Raw genomic sequence first — 18834 nt, 5'->3', positions numbered from 1 at the left:
AGGTTTTTTCTTTGGGATGCTTAATTATTACTAGTGATTGTATTCAACAAATTGAGTATCAAATTGGCACGCTATGAACTGATAGAGGTGTATGCTAGCAGAAGGTAAATGACTTGGTAAAGTTTTCTGCACTTAGGTCGTTGCCCTAACTTCTTTGAACTATAATACTGCATAGCTCTGAATTCCTTCCCTTTTATGATTTTAAAAGTGAAAAAGTAATAATTTTTTAGGATCACTACTTTGGACCATCTAAATGAGGAATCTTCAAGTACTGATTCTTGAAGATATCTCATTCATTACTTTCTTCGAGTTTTAGTTTATATATCTTTTTTTCCTCCCAGAATGGTCCATATTAATTAAGCTACTTGTTCGTCAATGGGAGACGAGACCATATGAGGTCCACTTAGTTGTGTTCTTAGGAGATGCTGGCTTCTCTTGGTAGTTTTCGTCTGAACTAAAAAAAATAATCTTGGAAAATCAGCAATCTTATAATCCAACTCAGTAACTCACGATGCAGTATGTTGTATTGTTTAATCCGAAAAAAATGAGTTGTATAACTACAACACCAAAAATCTAAAAATCAAATCAGCAGCACAAAAGCAGACACCCCTGTTATTGTTCCATCCCAATGCAAAAACCGTAGGAAAAAGAGAGATTACATCATCTGCACTACATTTCAGCTCAACAAAAATTTATTACGGGCAGCAAAAAAAATTCAGTTATGCAAAGCAAATGCATGTACAAGATCTCTACAAAAAGTCTAAATAAATCCCACTCAAACGCATACCCTATCCCCACAACATCAAGAATATAAATAACTGCAACATTGTTCTATTTAATGTCTCATCTCACTCTAACCAGACCAACACGTGAAAATAAATACTAGTCAATTAGCATTTCTTTCATGTTCACCCCAAGCAGATGGGGCAGCGGGGCAATGCTAGCATTTAAGGACGATCACAATCTTCCTGCTCCCACATCATAATGCATGGCTGGTCCAGGTGTATGAAATGATCCCAACATGAGGAGAAATATTAGTTCTTCAACTAATGTTACAAGGAAAATCAGGTAAGCTCAGCAATCAATGGTGTCAATTAACACTAACAGCAGATTTCTTCCATGGAAGCTTTTGCTCATTGGATGAACCATCCATAGTTGCAAGTGGCAACAAGTCCAAACTTCTTCTGGAATCGCCACTCAGTAGAAGACCACAAATGATTGAACATACAGGAACCCTGCTAAAATAGGGAGTGTTCAATCAGCAAGCAGACTAAAACTCATCATTTTATTTTTAGGTTCAGAGTGGAGAAATGCATAGGTTCAGACTAAAACTCTTCATCATCTGTTTCAATTTCATTTAGATAATGCAATAATAAAGATTCACCCTTCACTCTTTTTGGAACACTTGGGTACCACCCAAAAGATGAAGTCAATAATAATACAAGCATAAGAGAATTATAACTATTAACAACCAGTAAATCCTTTTCATTACCTTTATGCATTTTGCTGGACTTGTCGGTGTACTTGCAGAATCCAATCCTGGTAACCAATAGAACCACCAACTGGATCCTCAATCAGATTTGCAAGCAAGAAGAAGCCTTCTCTAGGCTGTTCACCTTGCCTCACAAGATGGTATAACTGATAATATGATCTGTCACTCTCCCTCTCTCTTTTAAGCAAACCCATCAGTTCTCTTGACATTTCATTATCTAGCTCTTGAAGTGAAACCTGATTCACAATTAAAAAAATAAATATCACACCAGAGAGTTAAAGACAAGCAGAAAATTTGCAGGAGCTGTCTCAAAACATCAACACAGTGAAGGCCATAGGGTTGAATCAGCGAAGAAACCAGCTGAGTGCCAAACTTGGTTCCTCCATTCCAAATAACTGTCATAAGTTGTGTCTCAACTCGGGTTGCGCCTCAGTTTTCCTCTGTCCTAACAAGTAAAGTCATCCCCTGCACTCTCAAATACGTCTTATTCCTTCTGTTTTTTTTTCTACGCAGGGGATGAGGTGGGGGGCATAAGCAAGAAACACATCCCTTCAAAAGAGTATTGCTGCACCTTAGGACAAATCCTTTTTTATGGATAACCAAGATATCACCGATGTCCAGTGATGAGCTGTTCAAATAATACTTCAACACACGACTTTATATTTGTGTGCAAAGAAAATGGGAACCTAGATTCAGAAGAAAGGAGGCACATATACCCTATTTTTAATGATGCATGTCTGGGCCCGCTTGCACACACCTCTATTAATTCCACCAGACACCTTATCTCCCACTAGCACAGGTTCCGGCTAACTCTGCCCACTAAAGCTTTTGGGAGATAGTCATAGGACCATACGCCCATGTTTTAAGGTTTCCATAAGCAAAGAAAGGTCCTCTAGGCAAATACATTGCAAATTCTTAGTGAACGTTATATCACATGTAAGCAAAAAGTGAATTACCCAAACAAGGATTTAAGACCTATAGTCATCCTCTTTTCAACAAGAATCTTTAAAAATTCAGGAAAAAAAATATCCTTCTTGACTCACTAAGTTCAAATTTGCAAGGCAACAGAAGTTCAAATTTTGTCAGAGTAACATACTAAATTTCGGTCAGTGAGGTGTAGATCTTATGACCTCACATATTGAGTGCACTTGCTTTCTCTTTTACCATATATCTCCATTCCAACTATTTGAATCTCAGTATTTCAGGGAAGTGGCAGATCTAAGCACTTGAGATACAGAAGGAGTATGTGCCTTCATCAGACACGATGGATGTTATCAAAGTAGCTATTCTTTCATTGCAAACCTAGTTAGATGCTAATTAGTACTGCTGACATACAGTCAGTGTTATAAAAAGTGAAAGTGCAAAAAGACTAATGTTCTTTGGGGCTTTAAGCGCAAAGTGCAAATATAACACGGGTTTTAATGAGAAAAGGTGCAAATGAAGAAAAACTAGTCCAAGATTAATAATCACTAGCATGAGTAATAAATATATGGACAAAGAAATTGCAAAAAAATTATAATAAAGTGAAATATCAATTGTATAGTATCACATCTTTCGGATTGCACTCCTTGGCAGGGAAAAGTATGCTTTTAGAGCCTTGATGATGAAACTGAAGTGCCTATAAGGCAAGGTGAAGTGCTCAATGTGTTTAGTTCCTCACTTTAGGGCTTAACTGTGCCTTTCACAACACTGCATGCTGTATGCTCAGAAAACCAAATATGCAGGAAACTTTTTTTATACCTTCAGGGAAGAGAAATCATATGGGAAGTTTTGAACCTTTGGGCCTTCAGTATACACTTGCACAAAGGGAAAGAAATCCAGTTCTGAGGCTACCTACAAACCAGAACATGAAACCAACTGGAAGTACTTCTGAAGTACAACTCATCCATATCTAGGAAAACAATGAAAAGGGAATCCCAAAAATGCAAAAAGACTAGATCTTAAGCATGACTCTGTTAACCTAGAAAAGAAAGTGTTAGAATAGGAATAGGTTAATACAATCCTATTGAAATAGGAATAGGTTTATACAATCCTATTAGAATAGGAATAGGTTATACAATCCTACTAGAATAGGAATAGGAATACTAAATAGTATCCTACTTGGTAAAGAATTGTTTTATAGGGTCTATAAATAGGGTCTCAATGTATAATGTAGACACAACAACAATTCAATAATATTTTTTTCCTATATTTCTCACATAGTATCAGAGCCTCTACGATATTGGTAAAAACTCAAAGAGCTTCCGCTGCCGGCGGGCGGCTAACTCATATATGCTGCCCGTCCGGCCAATAATTATGTTAGCAAAAGTTGGGCACCATGTATCTTTCTAGTGACTATTTCTCATATCTAATTTTTGTAGCACCGTGTCATCATTCAGGTGACTACTTTCTTATATCTAATTCGTGTAGCACCGTGTCATCATTTCGGTGACTACTTTTTCATATTTAATTTGTGTAGCACCATGCCATCATTCCAGTGACTACTTTTTCATATTTAATTAGTGCAGCACCGAGCAATCTTTTCGGTGACTAATTTTTCATATCTGGTTTGTGTGTAGCACTGTGCCATCATTACAGCAACTACTTTTTCATATATAATTTGTGTAGCACCATGTCATCCTTCTGGTGACTACCTTTTTTTTGCAAATCTGACTTGCGTAGCACCGTGCATCTCATCGGACTATTTTTCATATTTAATTTGTGTGGTACCGTGAATTTTTCTTAACTATTTTCTCATATCTGAATTGCATAGCATCACGTGTCTTTTCAGTGAATCCTTAGATTTGATTTGCATAGTTCCATTCGTCTTTCCGGTGACTCCTCAAATCTGATTTGTGTAGGGTTGTGCAATCATTCCAATCCTACCCATATAATTTTTCTTTTTCGGCAGTGTCGTGCCATCATTCCGAACCTACCCATATTAGTTCTCTTTTTCAATGGGGCCGTTCCATCAATTTGACCTATCCTATATAATTTCTATTTTCTAGATGGGTCGTGATATCATTCCGACCCTACCTATATAATTTTATATCTTAGATCGTCACCACTTTAGCCATAAAATCTAATACTCCGGCATATGAGCATGTTCCAACCAGTTCTGCGGTGACTTGTTTAATATCGACTCATCTATTGATTCCAAATGATCCATATACTTTACACTAGGTTTTGAGCACTTTGTTGCTCAGGGGGAGTTTAGTAGCCTTGTATGTCGATTATGTGTCACTCTATGGTTTGAAGCAGTCTTTGTAGGTTTGGTTTGGGAAGTTCAACACTGGAATACTGACATTATGCATCAAATCCAGTATTTAACGAGTAGACAAGTACATTGAGATTGACTTCAATTTTGTAAAGTCGACGGATCAACTAGCAGATATCTCACCACGCCCCTCATCAGTCCTTGTGTTAATTACATTTGTAACAAGCTGAGTACATGAAATTGTATGTACTAGCTTGCGGGGGAGTGTTAAAATAGGATAGGTTTATACAATCCTATTGGAATAGGAATAGGTTTATACAATCCTATTAGAATAGGAAAAGGTTTATACAATCCTATTAGAATAGTAATAAGAATACTAAATAGTATCCTACTTGGTAAAGAATTGTATTCTAGGTTCTATTAATAGGGTCTCAATGTAATAATGTAGACGCAACAACAACTCAATAATATTTTTCTCCTATATGTCTCACAGAAGGCACACAGAATTAACCTCACAATAGTCATCAAAGTGGAAAAAAGTTAAGATTACAACATTTAGAGCTAAATACAAGAGCAGAGAACTTAAGAGCTCTTCATCATCCGATGAAAAGCAAAAATATAGATGCCTAAACCAGAAGCAACTGTGTTTACTAATTCTGTCTACATGCAGGCTAGAACAAGGAGATAAGAAATTAATAATGTTATAGATTCCACAGATTCGGATGATGCAGTAATAAGGAAAATGTCAGTAAATCAGTGTGAAACCCAGAGGGGCAGAAGTAGAATAAAGAGAACAAATTTCAGAAGATGGCAAGAGTACAACCTATGGAAGACAAACGACAAAGTTAAGTAAAACAGATTGGAGATACTTATCTATAACCTAGTGAGACCAGAAAGTTACTTACCTATAACAAAAAAGAAACAGATAACTAATGGTCCTGCATAAAATGAAAAATGAGGCTTGCCCAGAAAGAAAAAGGATGCTACAGGTGAAGCTGAGTAGAGATTTAGATCCTTTTAATCAGCAACATCTATACTGGAGACAATTCCACATACAATCCATGGAACCACTTTGAAAAATAAAATGAGAACTTTGTTTTTGGCTTCCTACATTCATTGTCGGAAGTCTAATCAGATTTTACCATTTAATCCAAACAACCAAACTACGTAACTAAGTAGTTCGCATTTAAAGTGCATATTCAAATTTCATACAGCTTACTGTTTGGTCCATTCAGTACCAAACGGAACCTGCCTAATATGGTGTGATGATGACACAGCAGTCTATAAATCTTACCTTAGAGAAGTCAGCAGCAAAGTTTTCTCCGAGCAAACTCTGGATCATATTAGGAGAAAGCATTCTACCGAACCAGATGACAAACCGGAAACCATCATCAAAGAGATAGAGACCCTGGGGATCTAAGCTCTCTGTTGTAAGTGGAACCCCTTTCAAGATGTCTTTAGACTCCTCTGGCGAAGATGGTTTCTAGAAATAGAAAAATCATAGGTTTTAGAACCATTAAAGAAAAAACAGCAACAATGTGGAAGGGCTGTCAGATGCTTACTTTTAGAAGATATTCATCTATACGGATCAACTTAGGATATAGAAGCTTCAACAATCTTTTAACGGGCAAAGCCATCATGGTATATCCAGCAGCACATCGTTCGTCAAGCTGAGCATCAGCATATCCACCACGAAGGGCAGTTGTTTTGCATAAAGCTAATCCATATAATGGCAAGTACTTTAAAGATTCTGGATATATCATCCTTCCAGCCACACGGTGCTGAACAGCATGGAGATTTCGATATTCTCTAAGAGCTTTCACAATCCTGAGTTGAATAGAATTTCGAGCCTCCTCTAATTTAGAGGTCAGAGTTTTCTCAATGGCTGAAAGACAAGAACTTGCGCGTAAGAAACTTAAACGTACTAAAGGGAAAAATCTCAAAGTCACAGGACCAAATACAAGAAAAGTATAGCTAAATTTACCAAGCCTGGTAAAAAGAGAAATGATAGCACCAGTATCAGCTAGGCGATACATTTCTCCTAAATCTGAAACAACCGGTGCTGCTGCTGTGTGTACTCTAATGCGCCTTTCTCCAGAAGATGATGTGTATCTTTTAATTGTTAAGAAAGTGTTCCAGGAAACACTATTCCTCATTCATCATGGGTAAGTTCATTCATTATCAAAAAAAAAAACTAGGAAACTAATGCTTCTATGAAATATTTAGGAGGGGAATTTTCATCCTAGAATAGACATCACCTGGATTTCCATTTAAAAAGTATCTGGTGCAGGAGTACTCGAGAAAATATATGAAGTGAATTAAGCTCAAAACATTTCATGCTAAAGGATACAGTAGAGCAATTTGGAAAAATACTGTCTGCGAAGTGAGTAGTGTTTCTTCAAGGGATAACTGCATTGCATATGCTTTATCACAGTCAACAGCAGGAAGTGCTATCAGATCAGTGGATCTCAGCATGAAGTTCCCATGATATGTTGTAAAACGAACACCTGAAAGCACCAAACATCTTAGTGACCTATACCAACATACACTCCACAAACTCTCTTTATTTCACATGGAAGTGAAATTCAGCTTCTAGAGGTTAGAGTAATATAGCAAGATAACCTTTTCCACATCTTATGCGCATGACAGACTCCCAAGCAGTCTCCCTTGTAAGATCTCGGGTTAACTCGTGACGCAATCTATCTTTGTGAACGGAAGCTTGAAAACTTGGATAGTAGTACACCTGACCACCTGTGTACTTTGCCAGCGTCCCTACAATATAATTAAAGGAAGTTATACATCAATATCTCATGAGGACATACCTAGATATTAATAACTGTGGTCACCAAGACGATGAACTCCCATTATGAGCAATTTTCAGTCAAATAAATTGACCTACCTTGACTGTGGCAATACAGAGTACAGGGAAGGTTTCAGTAACCAAATAACTTAATTTATGACACACTTTCATCTAAAAGAAAATTTTAAGCATGACATTTTTTCACAGTTCCCTGTATGTAATTCATTTCTACTAATTCTGCTTTTGCTTATACTTCGTACAAACGTCAAAGTGAAAGAACATCCAAATTCCTCACAGAAGTCAATCAATCAGCCTTCCCTGATTGCCTTCGGCACAAGGTCCCTTTATAAAACAAGATTATGTTCGACGGATAAAAAGATCTCATAGAATTCAATGGGAAAATTTTGGGCATATGAAAGAAAATGTTGGTGTAAACTGAAGCATTCATCAACTGACAACTTGATAAAGAGGAGGATATTAGTGAGTTAGTGTTGCATGTGCAGAGAATCTGTAGAAGATACTAAGTATCCATTGTTGCATTGCAGGTTGACAACACAATCATGAGCCCTTGCATTCTAGCTTATAGAATAGATCAAGGGTGTTACACAATGGAAGTGGAGGATGCAACCACGAGCTAGACTAGAGATCACAGAGGATCAAAAGTGGGAGATAAGACAGCCTGGAGCATCACTAATACATCACTTTTGGTGCTTATGTAATGCAAAGAAGAAAGAATGCTCCAGTGAGCTCCAATGACATAAAAGGCATCAACATCGATCATGTCTCACTTGTTAATTTGGTGTGAAGAGTGAATACCATGTTGTATGGACAATTGGAGACTTGTTTAAATGCCAGCAGACAACTTGGTTTAAGTCAAAAACAATTTGTACAACTTTTGACAAAAACTTGATGCTTAGTAATGAAACCTTTGACTTATCAAAAGGAATATTTTTTTTAAAAAAAAAAGAAGTATTCATCAGCTTAAACATGAAACACAATTTAATCTGTGGGGTAGAGGTCCTTTATCGTTAGAGTTCAATTACCTATAGTAGCTATGTCAGTATATTTGTCGCTGAAAGCATATAAATTGACTGCTATCTGATACTTGGTGAAATCAGCAGCCATTTGTTTATAAAAAGGATCTTCAGGTACTCTTATTGTATGCTCTTTATCAGTTCCATATACACGAACATCATCTCCTCGTAATTTTAAGCGACCAACACCAAGTGATGGAAGACTGCTTTGAAAGATCAGCAATTTACCGCCAAGTTGGTTCTGGAAGCAGAGAGGCGATATTAGTCAGTGTGAATCAACATAAGGCAAAAAACTGAATTTACAGAAAGTGAAAGGAAAACTTCTGTGCTACCAAGAACTTGAATGTCAGAAAATCACGTGCATAGCATAGAAAGAAGGTTGCGCACCATAACCATGAAGGCTGTTTTAAGAGCTGGACCAAAAGCTGATTCCACATTCACATTATCCTGAAACATTGAAGGAAGGCTGTCTAGAAATGCATCTACCACAGTTCTTGATTCTGACAAGTTGACAAGAAGATCATCTGGCAATGGCACAAATACATCTTCAAGATCTGACATGACCATCATTTGAGGTTGAGTCAAGGATGACTGGTACAAGAGAAAAAGAACCTAAATTATTTAACAGTAAATGGATATTGATATTATGTAATAAGATTAATCATTATTCGGCTGACTCGCCTTCATGTTATAAAAGTGTACTGTACTGTCATATGTTATAAACCCGATCTGTGTTCTTGGAAATCCAGGCAAGCTGTCCAAACTGTTCTTGATGGTTTGTGCTAAAACCTGACATAGATGTATAAAAGGGATTAACAAAGGGCATACCAGATAAACTTGCAATTTATCAGATTATTCTACAAAAAATTGCTCCAGTAGCCAACAAATAGAAGTTTAACTAGACAGGCAATTGATACTTAATGGAATATCAAATTAAATGATAAAATTTGACAAAGAGCCCCACGTGCTCAGATATACAAACATCAGGCTCGTCTATGTGAATGATTTCTCAGAAGCATTCTAATATAAGATGGCAACAGCAATACTTGCACCAATAAGCCACACAATAATGACAAATAGAGAACCCTCTCCTAGTTGGTTAACTTGCATGTAAAAAGGATCGGTGGCCATAATTGATGTGTAGTTTGTTGTAGTTAGATACAAACAGCAAAGCTCAATAACTAAATCTCTTACCTCAAGCATTCCACTTCTCACAGCAGTCAAAGATACATCAATGAGAAAAAAGTACAGGGGAGGCATCGGAGGCCGGACCATGTACTCAGCTGGAGCAATAAACTCCACGCTACCTTTGGTAAGTTCAGGCCTTTGATCCAAGTCAACTCTTCTGCCACTGGCATCCAAATGTGCGAAATATTCACCAGGAACTAGACATAGAGAGAAAAAATGAGCCCATGCATTTCAAAAAAGGACACAATACATTACATCCTCAATATGCAACATTAGAAATGCGAATCTTCAGATTCTAAAGTGACAAAAAGCACAACAACATAGCTGGGAGGCCCTGACATGGGATGCTAACTTGTACATATATGGCAATGAAAACAAACAATTGTAGACAAATTAACCCAGCATCACAATCAGAGAGGACATGGTGGAGTATCAAAGTTCTCTTAGCAGCAATTTGAATGGAAGATGAGCAATGAGTAGAAAAAAATCTGCTAAAAGATGCAAAGAGCAGAAAGTAAGGTCTACATAGAAGTTTTTGTTCATTAATAAGATAGCATAGTTTAGTATTAAAGCTAAGTGGGGTCATTTTATTTAGGCATTTACTCATTAATCATCTGACCTTCTACCATTACTTATTCAAGGTTAAGGTTATTTCAAAATCGGGATGCATGTATTCGACATATTATGGTGCCAGCCTCATGCACATTAATCCACTTCCCTCCATCTCTCTCGCGACCTTAACCCATCCTACCCACATATTAGGAAGTTAATCAATGCAAAAACGCAACAGAATATTCAAGAAGGAATTCAACTATTCTAGCTACACCTAACTAAAACTTTTAAAGTATACTAAAACCAAAATATACTTGTTAAAAACTCAAGACCTGAAGCAATATCAGTAGTGACAGTACTTACCTTCATTAAGCAATGCACATATATTACATCTCCACTTTCTTCCACTGTCGGTGAATGTCACATAAGGATTTACGTAAGTGCGACACCTTCTACAGCGGATGATACCAGTTGGGGCAAAATTAACCACAGGAACTTCTTCCTGCATGATGTAGATTTTGCACGTAGAGCAAGTGAGATTCACATGAAACCCTTAAACTGTAACTATCCAGAATATGAAAGAGTACTATGTCATGAATACATACCCCATCAGGTGCCTCGGCGAGAGGACAAACAACTGCTCCAAGAGATAAGTGCCACCTTGAAGCCAAAGACTGAGAATTTGGTATGCCACTAGTTGTGAGCCTCAAAAATCTTGAACTGCAGTTCATGGGATACATCTCAGACAAAACATTCCGCTCAAGATCAACATCAATTGGTCTTGGTAGAACCTTAGAGTCAAGGCCGGAATCAAATGATCCTGGAACAGACCCAATTGAGAAGGAACTGAAGTCTTCCACCAAACCTTGCATAGCAGATGTAGGAGGCATAGATCCTGGACGTTGAGATGTTAGAGGTGGTGGTGGTGCAAACCCTCCTTGTTGAGAAAGATAGGGGCTAGAAGCTGCTGGCACTGGTGGAACATAGCCGCCAGGCTGAGAAGGAAATGGTACTGATTGTCTAGGGGGAGCTTGTGCAAACCCTGAAGGTTGCTGACTTATATATCCTGGAAAACCAGATTGAAAGCCAGGTCTAGCAGCAGGATAAGCTGAACCTGCTAAAGGGGAAGATGGCTGTGAGGTTGCTCTGGCAGCAGAAAACTGGGACTGCATGGGACCCTGATGAACATTTGGACTAGGCTGCACTGTACTTGCACCTTGAGGAGGAGATCCCATCGGAACAGTAGGAGGTTGGATTTGTGGATGATGGGCACCAGGAGGTGTTGAGAAAGGCCCTGAAACAGGTCTAACTGGGGCTGCTACAACAGGCTGCCCCGGCATCGCAGTGCGTGGAGGTGGTACCTGAGCTGTAGAAGGAAACTGCGGTGAGGGGAAACGTGGGAAAGGGCCAGAGACTGTCGGCCCATATGGAGGTGTTGATGTTGGAGGTGGCCTCCCTGCATCATTAGGCATCCCGGGTGGCATCGGTCTAAAAGAAGAGATCCCTGGTCCAACCATGGGTCCAGATGAGGAAGGAGGTGGCATAGCCGGAGAAGAAGTAGGAGGAGCAGGCCGAAAAGCAGAAGCATCAGATCCAACCACTGGACGAGATGATTGAAAAGGAGTTGTACTCTGCGGAACACCAAAAGGTGTAGCAGCAGGCCTTGAGGGAAAGGTTGGCCGATTGGGATATTCGGTGCCCATGGTCACAAAGGACCGCTTCCTGAAGTTTAATCTACCAACAAAATCAATAAAACATGTCATTACCACCAAAATCAACATTAAAGCACAAAAAGATAAAAATAATGCAAGACTCAATACATTAGCCAAAAATAGTAGGGAAACAAATATTTGCAACCCAGGAATAGAAAAGGAATAAAACAGAGATAAGGAGAAGAAGATACGCAACTCTTTCTAAGAAGATAAATACTTACTAAAGACCTTTCCATTTCATAATGAGCAGTCTGGTGAGTATTCCCAGCAAATAAGGAATGGTTGGGAGAATGAAGGACATGGGAAAGGAACACATAAGAAGGGCAGAACTCAGTTCCACTTCCTTTAGATGCCTACAGCACATAGAATCTAGTTTCTAGTAACTAAAACTCGTAGAAGACACTCAATAGAAGCCAAATCAGAACAAGGCTTGCCTCAATTCTAATAACTTCCTTTGATCCCTAGCATTAATGTTGTTCCAGCAATCTCTATTCCATCATAATAGAGGACAAAACAGTTAAATAAAAACAATATCGGTAAATTCTCAATCTAGAGCAACACTCAATTCTGATGTTGATGTGCATATCCTTTATTCGAATCAAACTAACAAGAGTAAGTAGCCAAATTAATGCAGAATATAAATCAAACTAATAACTCAACAATAGAAGTCAGCATCTGATCTCAAAAGATCAAAATTAACGCATTATCAAATTCCAAGAAAATATGAAATCCAATCTCTGATATCGAAAACAACAGTTCCAAATCGCACAATCAACGCGAAATTGGCATAGAAGTCGTCGATTTGGAGTATATGGAAAATTACCTGATTAAAGATCTCGCCGATAAGGCCGCCGGTAAAAGTGGAGTCGAAGTTGAGAGAAACGGCGATCAGTCGCAGAGAGGTCGAAGCGATGGGTTAAACCGCAGGCGAGTGTGAGGAGTTAAAAGTTGGGCATATAACACAAGTCTTTTTTTCCGTCTCCTCTTACACAAGAACTGTGAAGATCCAATTACGAAGCAAACAATTTTACTGCAAGGGCAAAAAATAAAAGGAGAAATCAGAAGACCAAAGATTTCACTTTTGCCCCAAGTAATTTCGTTATTCTTATACATCCTCCTCCCCGGCTTTGCGCATATTGCATTTTGGCCCTATTCTAATTTTTTCCCCAGATTCGCAAATTTCACATTTAAATTATAGTTTTACTTTTTTACTTAAATTGTAACAAGAAAGATTTTTCTATTTGAGCTATCGATAATTTTCTTTATTTTTTAAAAATCTAAACTATTCATTAATTATTTCATTTTTGTTTCTTTCTTTAAAAAAAAGCTCTCGATAATTATTTACAATAATAAAATTTTCAATCTTGATAAACATATGTCCTTATTTTATCATATTAGTTATCACAATTTCTAAATGAACGAGTAATTTTCCATTTTGTTTTTCTATTAACAAAATCAATTCAATGAATAAACACATAATTATTAGAAACAATTATACTTTTGAATCTTTTAGAGCGGGAAAGAAATCTTATTGAGAGAGTCTTGTTCAGAAATGAGTGATGCAATATTACTTTCGAATTTAATCAGAACTTAATGAGATTATCAAACACCGAATGAGAAATAAAAAATAAAAATGTGAAAATGGCTTGATACATGTCATTTAGAGCTAATATATTCTTCATTTATAATAATATATACCTTTACGGTTACACAAATATCTCATATATATTATTTTCTTCTAACAGGATTTTGAAAAAAATTAAATTAATTAAAATTATGTTAAAGCCCATATATATTTGATCTTTCTTAATTTTCCTTTTTTTTTAATTCAACTGCTAGTTTAAATTACTAATTTTCTTGTCAAAATTATTTTGTCGGTGATTCTTTTTTTAAATTATTATGAATGTCCCAATTATTTTTTTTTACAAATACAAATACTAAATTACAATATAGACATAAGAAATTAGTTTAAAATTTATGATGTAGCGGCACTAAAAACAATTTTAATTTTTTCTCACTTATTTCTTTTTTTATCCTCACTTTCTTTTTCTACTTCTTTTTTTTTATATATATATATTATATAATAAAGAATGAAAGAACAAGAATGTGAAATTCAAATAAGTTACAAATAATTTATGTATTAAAAAAATCAAATACACCCTGCTAGAAAGATCATATATATCTTTACATATTTTTTAAAAAAAATTAAAATTGTTATTTTTTACTTTAATTAAATGAAAATGATATATGTGAGCTACTTTTACAACGATAAAGTATATGTAAAGCAATTTTATAATGATAGAAATATATATGTGAACTATTTTAGAATAAGAGCATATTAACTATAAATACGATAAAGTTAAAATGTATTTTCATCTATATGGTGAAAATTAAAGCAACAAAATAAATCGATTGTACTATACCATGCGAATTGACGATTTTTTTAACTAAAGTATTTGTGAGCACAAAATATTGTTAGACAAAAAAAATTATATATTGAGAGGGGATCTTACATTTATTTACATTATTATCTAAAAATGATTGAAGGGATTTAAATTTCAAATATTTTGATTGATATAAAATAAATACAATATAGATGATAAATTGAAATTCTAAAGTTTTGAAATGATTCAACGGATTAAATTTCAAATATTTTGGTTAGTATAAAATAAATACAATATAGATAACAAATTGAAATTTTAAAAATTTTAAAATGTATTCACCTCTTTTTTTCAAATGACGCCTTATAATTTTTTTAAAGCTATAGAATGGAGACAAATGTTACTAAACAGTGTCTATTGATCTATCAAAATGCCTCTAGCCATAGGTTAACTTTCATAAATCTGAAATATACTTTAGCAGAAATGCCACAGAAGAGGTGAAAGATGTTATTGCGTCGATTTTGCATGTTAAAAAAAGTTGATAAACCAGGACAATATCTTGAACTGTCAGCTAGTGTGGGACGCAACAAGAAAGAGATATTCAATTTTATCATAGACAAGGTGCGTGGCGAAACTTCAGAGCTGGAAACGCTCAATCCTATCAAGAGCGGGGAAGGAAATATTATTGAAAACAGTTATCCGGGCTATTCCAAACTACCTCATGTCGCTTTTTGCCTTGTCGATCGACACATGTCTTATTAATGAGCGTGCCATGAATGACTTTTGGTGGCGAAATGGAGGCAATGAAGGATCGGAAATCAAGTGGATGTCATGGGAAAAAATGAGCAAACATAACGAGGAAAGTGACATGGGTTTTTTCGAAGAATCCAACATGTAAATACGATACTCTTAGTGAAAACAGGTTGATCGATCATGACTCGCTCCAAAGTGTTAGTCGTATTTTTAAGGCTGAATATTACCGCCAGTCTGAATTTCTTACCGCAGGAGAAGGATCAAATCCTAACTTTATTTGGCGGTTCTTATATGCTTCCAAGTATCTTCTTCCAAAGAGTCCTCAATTCTAAGATCTTTAATTATCCATGACTAGCGGTGGGGCAATCATTGGTTATTCATAGTAACCCCAATGAAGAATTGTTGGAGTTGCGCGTGGCAGATTTCATTGATTGGGATACAAGAACTTAATATACTCATAAGTTGGAGAGAATTTAATTTTCTCTATTGATGAGATAGATTGAATTAAGCGAATTCCATTGGGATTTACATTGCGGAATGATCAATGGATGGGGAAACTTGATAGAGAAGGACAATACCCCGTCGAAAGTGGATATTCAGAGCTGCACAATGCTACTTCACCTACCCCTAATAGATAATTTTGACGGAAAATCTGGAAATTGAAGATGCCTCCTAAAGTGCTAATTTTTTAGTGGATTTGAATGGTGTTCTTCCAACTGGGATACCTTAATGAATAGGAAGGTTCTTCAATCCGACGTATGTCCAACATGCCTAGTTGGGACAGAAACATTATTGCACTATTTGGTCGAATGTAATGTGGCAAAACAAATTTGGCTTAAATCATCATTGGGATGACGACAATCTAGGTCGTCGCTCTTGGATTGACTTAAGTCGTTAATTGATATGTAACTCTTGACCAATTACATGAAGCAATCATGATCTTATCGAAAATTTGGAATGCTAGAAATAGCCTTGTTTGGGAGGGAAGATCTTACGACCTGAAATTGTTATCAAAAAGGCTGCACAAATCTGGCAATATTGGACTGAAGCACGACAAAGAACGTCCAGTTCCATTGCAGGAGAACCTGTTTTTGTAACATAATGGTGTCCTCCTAGTGAGAACATCTTTAAATGCAATATTGATGCTTCATGGGATCTTGCTTCTGGAATAACTGGAATCAGCATGCTAGTTCGGGATTTTCATGGAAGCTTTATCAGAGGTCACACTAGTCGATTAGGAAGACAACAAGATCCATTTATGGCCGAGGCATTGGGTGTTCGAGAAGCACTAAGCTGGCTAAAGGAACACTTTGCTTCAACCCCGATATTTGTAGAGATGGACAATCTTTTGGTTAAACAAATGATAGAAAGGGCCTGCGAAACTACTACTCCTACTTTGATGTTATTATTTATGATTGTAAAGCACTCATGTGTGACTTTTTTACTTCTATTTCTTTGTCTTTTGTTATAAGATCAGCGATTAGTGTGTCCATCAGTTACAGATCTTGTATTAAAAAAATGGATTTCTATTTAATTTTTTAAACAATTATTACAAATGTTGTATTTGTTTTTGTGCAACTTCACTAACCATAACTCCAGTGGTATCATAGGAATTAAACTATGTGCTATTTGAAACTCATTCATTTGATTATTTTTCATCATACATAGAAGTTGTTAGAACATTTATTTTATGGTTATAAGAAAACTAAAAATATCTAAAAGTAAATATTCGCTTAATCAAAGAGGCTCAAATCATGACTTCATTACAAATCCAAATTAGATTCTAACATGTGACGGTGCGCGTGAAAAATAAAAGAAAAAAGAAAAGCAAAGATTGGATCCTGTACTGTTTACACTCTGAACAAATGAGGTCGCAGCTGGGATCTCGTCGGAGACGACTCTCTCCCCACCGCGCACTCATCGCCACCGCAGCTTTCACTGTCGTCGGACTATTGATCCTAACTTTGAGGTCCATCGATCCGTCCACTCAGCTTCCAATCACCACCTCTGAAAACGTGAATGCTAAGCCAGCAGATACAAATCTTCACTCGAACCACTCCGATGCTCAACCACTAAAAACATGCGCAACCGTGGAGGAGATGGGCGAGGTGTTTCGCAGCGGGTTTTGGGAGGAAAGTTACAGAGTGAGGAAAATCATCGAAAGTCACTTTGCTATTAATGGTACTACTAAACTACATTTCATGCTATTTTATTGTTATCTATTCGATTTGTGAACCGAAGTTGTACTTATTTTTCCATGAAATTACTGGAAGAACTGTTATATGTTTGGACAATTAAGGAACACTAATAATTGATTGCTTTTCTACAGGTGCTTCGAGAGTTCGAGCTCTTCCGCCGGAGGAGTTCTGCAGACATGGTTTCGTGTTGGGCAAAGCATCAGAAGCAGGTTTTGGTAATGAGATGTACAAAATCTTAACTGCCGGAGCACTGAGTGTGATGTTGAACCGGTCGTTGATAATTGGGCAATCCAGGCATATTGGTTCTCTCTCAAGCCTTTCTATTTGTACTGTTTGTTGTACGTGTTTAGTTTTGGATTCCATATTTGTTGTTTCTTTCCCTCGTAGTTTTGATATTGAACTATTTCAGTCCACTTGGAAGCTACCCCCAATATAGATGCAGGGAATAACCAGTCCCTTTTTCATTTGCGCTTTCAGAAATATCTTTTATCTTATTCCAGTAGAATAACATGTCTTAATAGAAACACAATTTTGCTTCATTAGTGAGAAACTATTAAACACACACAAATGTACACATATGTATGCATTATATAGGTGAAGGTCTGTTTCTTCGCTCTAATAAATAAGTACTGATCATGCATTGCTCAAATTCTGCTCTAGTACTCCAGAAATATCTTCTTTATGTCTAATTTTTGCATTTTCAAAACTTCAGGGGTAGATTTCCTTTTGAGGATTTCATCTCTTACTCCAATCTTACCTTCACATTGAAAGAAATCAAGCACCTTTGGAGACAAAATGGTTGTCTGACCAAATATGGGAGGCATCTTGTTATCAGAATTGATGATTTCCAGAAGCCAGCACGAACTAATGTTCTGTGTAGCAATTGGAGGGTCTGGGAACAACCTATTATCTGGTAAATGAGAATATCATTCATGATCCTTCTTCTCTCCACTTGTCCAAAATTTTAACGAGAAAGAGTATTCATTTGACTGACGTTGTTGGGACAGGTTCCAGAATACAACAGATGCTGTGGCTGCTCAATTTTTCTTGAAGAATGTACATGATGACATGAGGATAGCAGCATCCAATTTATTCGGGAAATCAGATGACCTTCACCATAGGCCTAACGTTTTTGGGGAGCTAATGAGACTTCTCATATTTCCGTCAGAGAATATTCAACTTGCTGTGAACTGGGCATTGAGAAGTGGTGCTGACCCTGATATTGCTCTACACATGCGGATGCTTATGAATAGGTAGTGTACCTGGATTATCCTTTCCTTCGACATATTATAAATTATTATTCTGATTTCTTATAAAAGAAAGAACACTCTCTGAAGTTGAATAATTTGCTTGGTCTCTTACCGTGTTTTTGTAGTGATTGAGTTGCACTCAAATCATAGTCCAAACTAACCCAGGAAGATTGAATTGGAGGAAAAGGAGATTTGGCCGTACCTTCTTACAAAATTCTACAGTCCTCTCTTGCCACTTTAGTCACTCGAACTCCTTCCGTCCCCCCCCCTCCCCCCCC

The 18834-nt window shown here is 36.7% G+C and overlaps 2 protein-coding genes across 4 annotated transcripts in view; one reads left to right on the top strand and one right to left on the bottom strand.

Moving 5' to 3' along the window:
• Positions 1–655: 655 nt before the first annotated feature.
• On the bottom strand, positions 656–13017 carry LOC107011055 (protein transport protein Sec24-like At3g07100). 3 transcript variants are annotated; one of them, XM_015210373.2, is made up of 14 exons: positions 12798–13017; positions 10868–11996; positions 10626–10764; positions 9717–9907; positions 9204–9311; positions 8910–9113; positions 8532–8763; positions 7311–7460; positions 7039–7195; positions 6673–6800; positions 6251–6573; positions 5983–6171; positions 1493–1728; positions 656–1238 (listed from the first exon to the last, which is right to left on the bottom strand). In XM_015210373.2, the coding sequence occupies exons 2-13, from the start codon at positions 11963–11965 to the stop codon at positions 1495–1497; spliced, it is 3153 nt and encodes a 1050-aa protein (XP_015065859.1). In that variant the 5' UTR covers positions 11966–11996; positions 12798–13017; the 3' UTR covers positions 656–1238; positions 1493–1494. The 3 variants fall into 3 exon arrangements, with proteins under 3 accessions (XP_015065859.1, XP_015065858.1, XP_027770770.1); XM_015210372.2 differs by having other exon boundaries at positions 656–1235; positions 12798–13016; XM_027914969.1 differs by having other exon boundaries at positions 656–1235; positions 10868–11984; positions 12798–13016.
• A 3852-nt stretch (positions 13018–16869) lies between these two features.
• Positions 16870–18834, top strand: part of LOC107009210 — a 4835-nt gene continuing 2870 nt past the window's right edge. The window contains exons 1-4 of the mRNA XM_015208501.2: positions 16870–17289; positions 17438–17600; positions 18019–18219; positions 18314–18559. Coding sequence (XP_015063987.1) covers positions 16974–17289; positions 17438–17600; positions 18019–18219; positions 18314–18559 — 926 coding nt within the window. The 5' untranslated portion in view covers positions 16870–16973. The remainder of the gene's footprint in view (positions 17290–17437; positions 17601–18018; positions 18220–18313; positions 18560–18834) is intronic.

The sequence above is a fragment of the Solanum pennellii genome, chromosome 2 (assembly GCF_001406875.1).
Source record: "Solanum pennellii chromosome 2, SPENNV200".
NCBI classification, from domain to species: domain Eukaryota; kingdom Viridiplantae; phylum Streptophyta; class Magnoliopsida; order Solanales; family Solanaceae; genus Solanum; species Solanum pennellii.
This window is presented reverse-complemented; position numbering and strand designations above follow the sequence as displayed.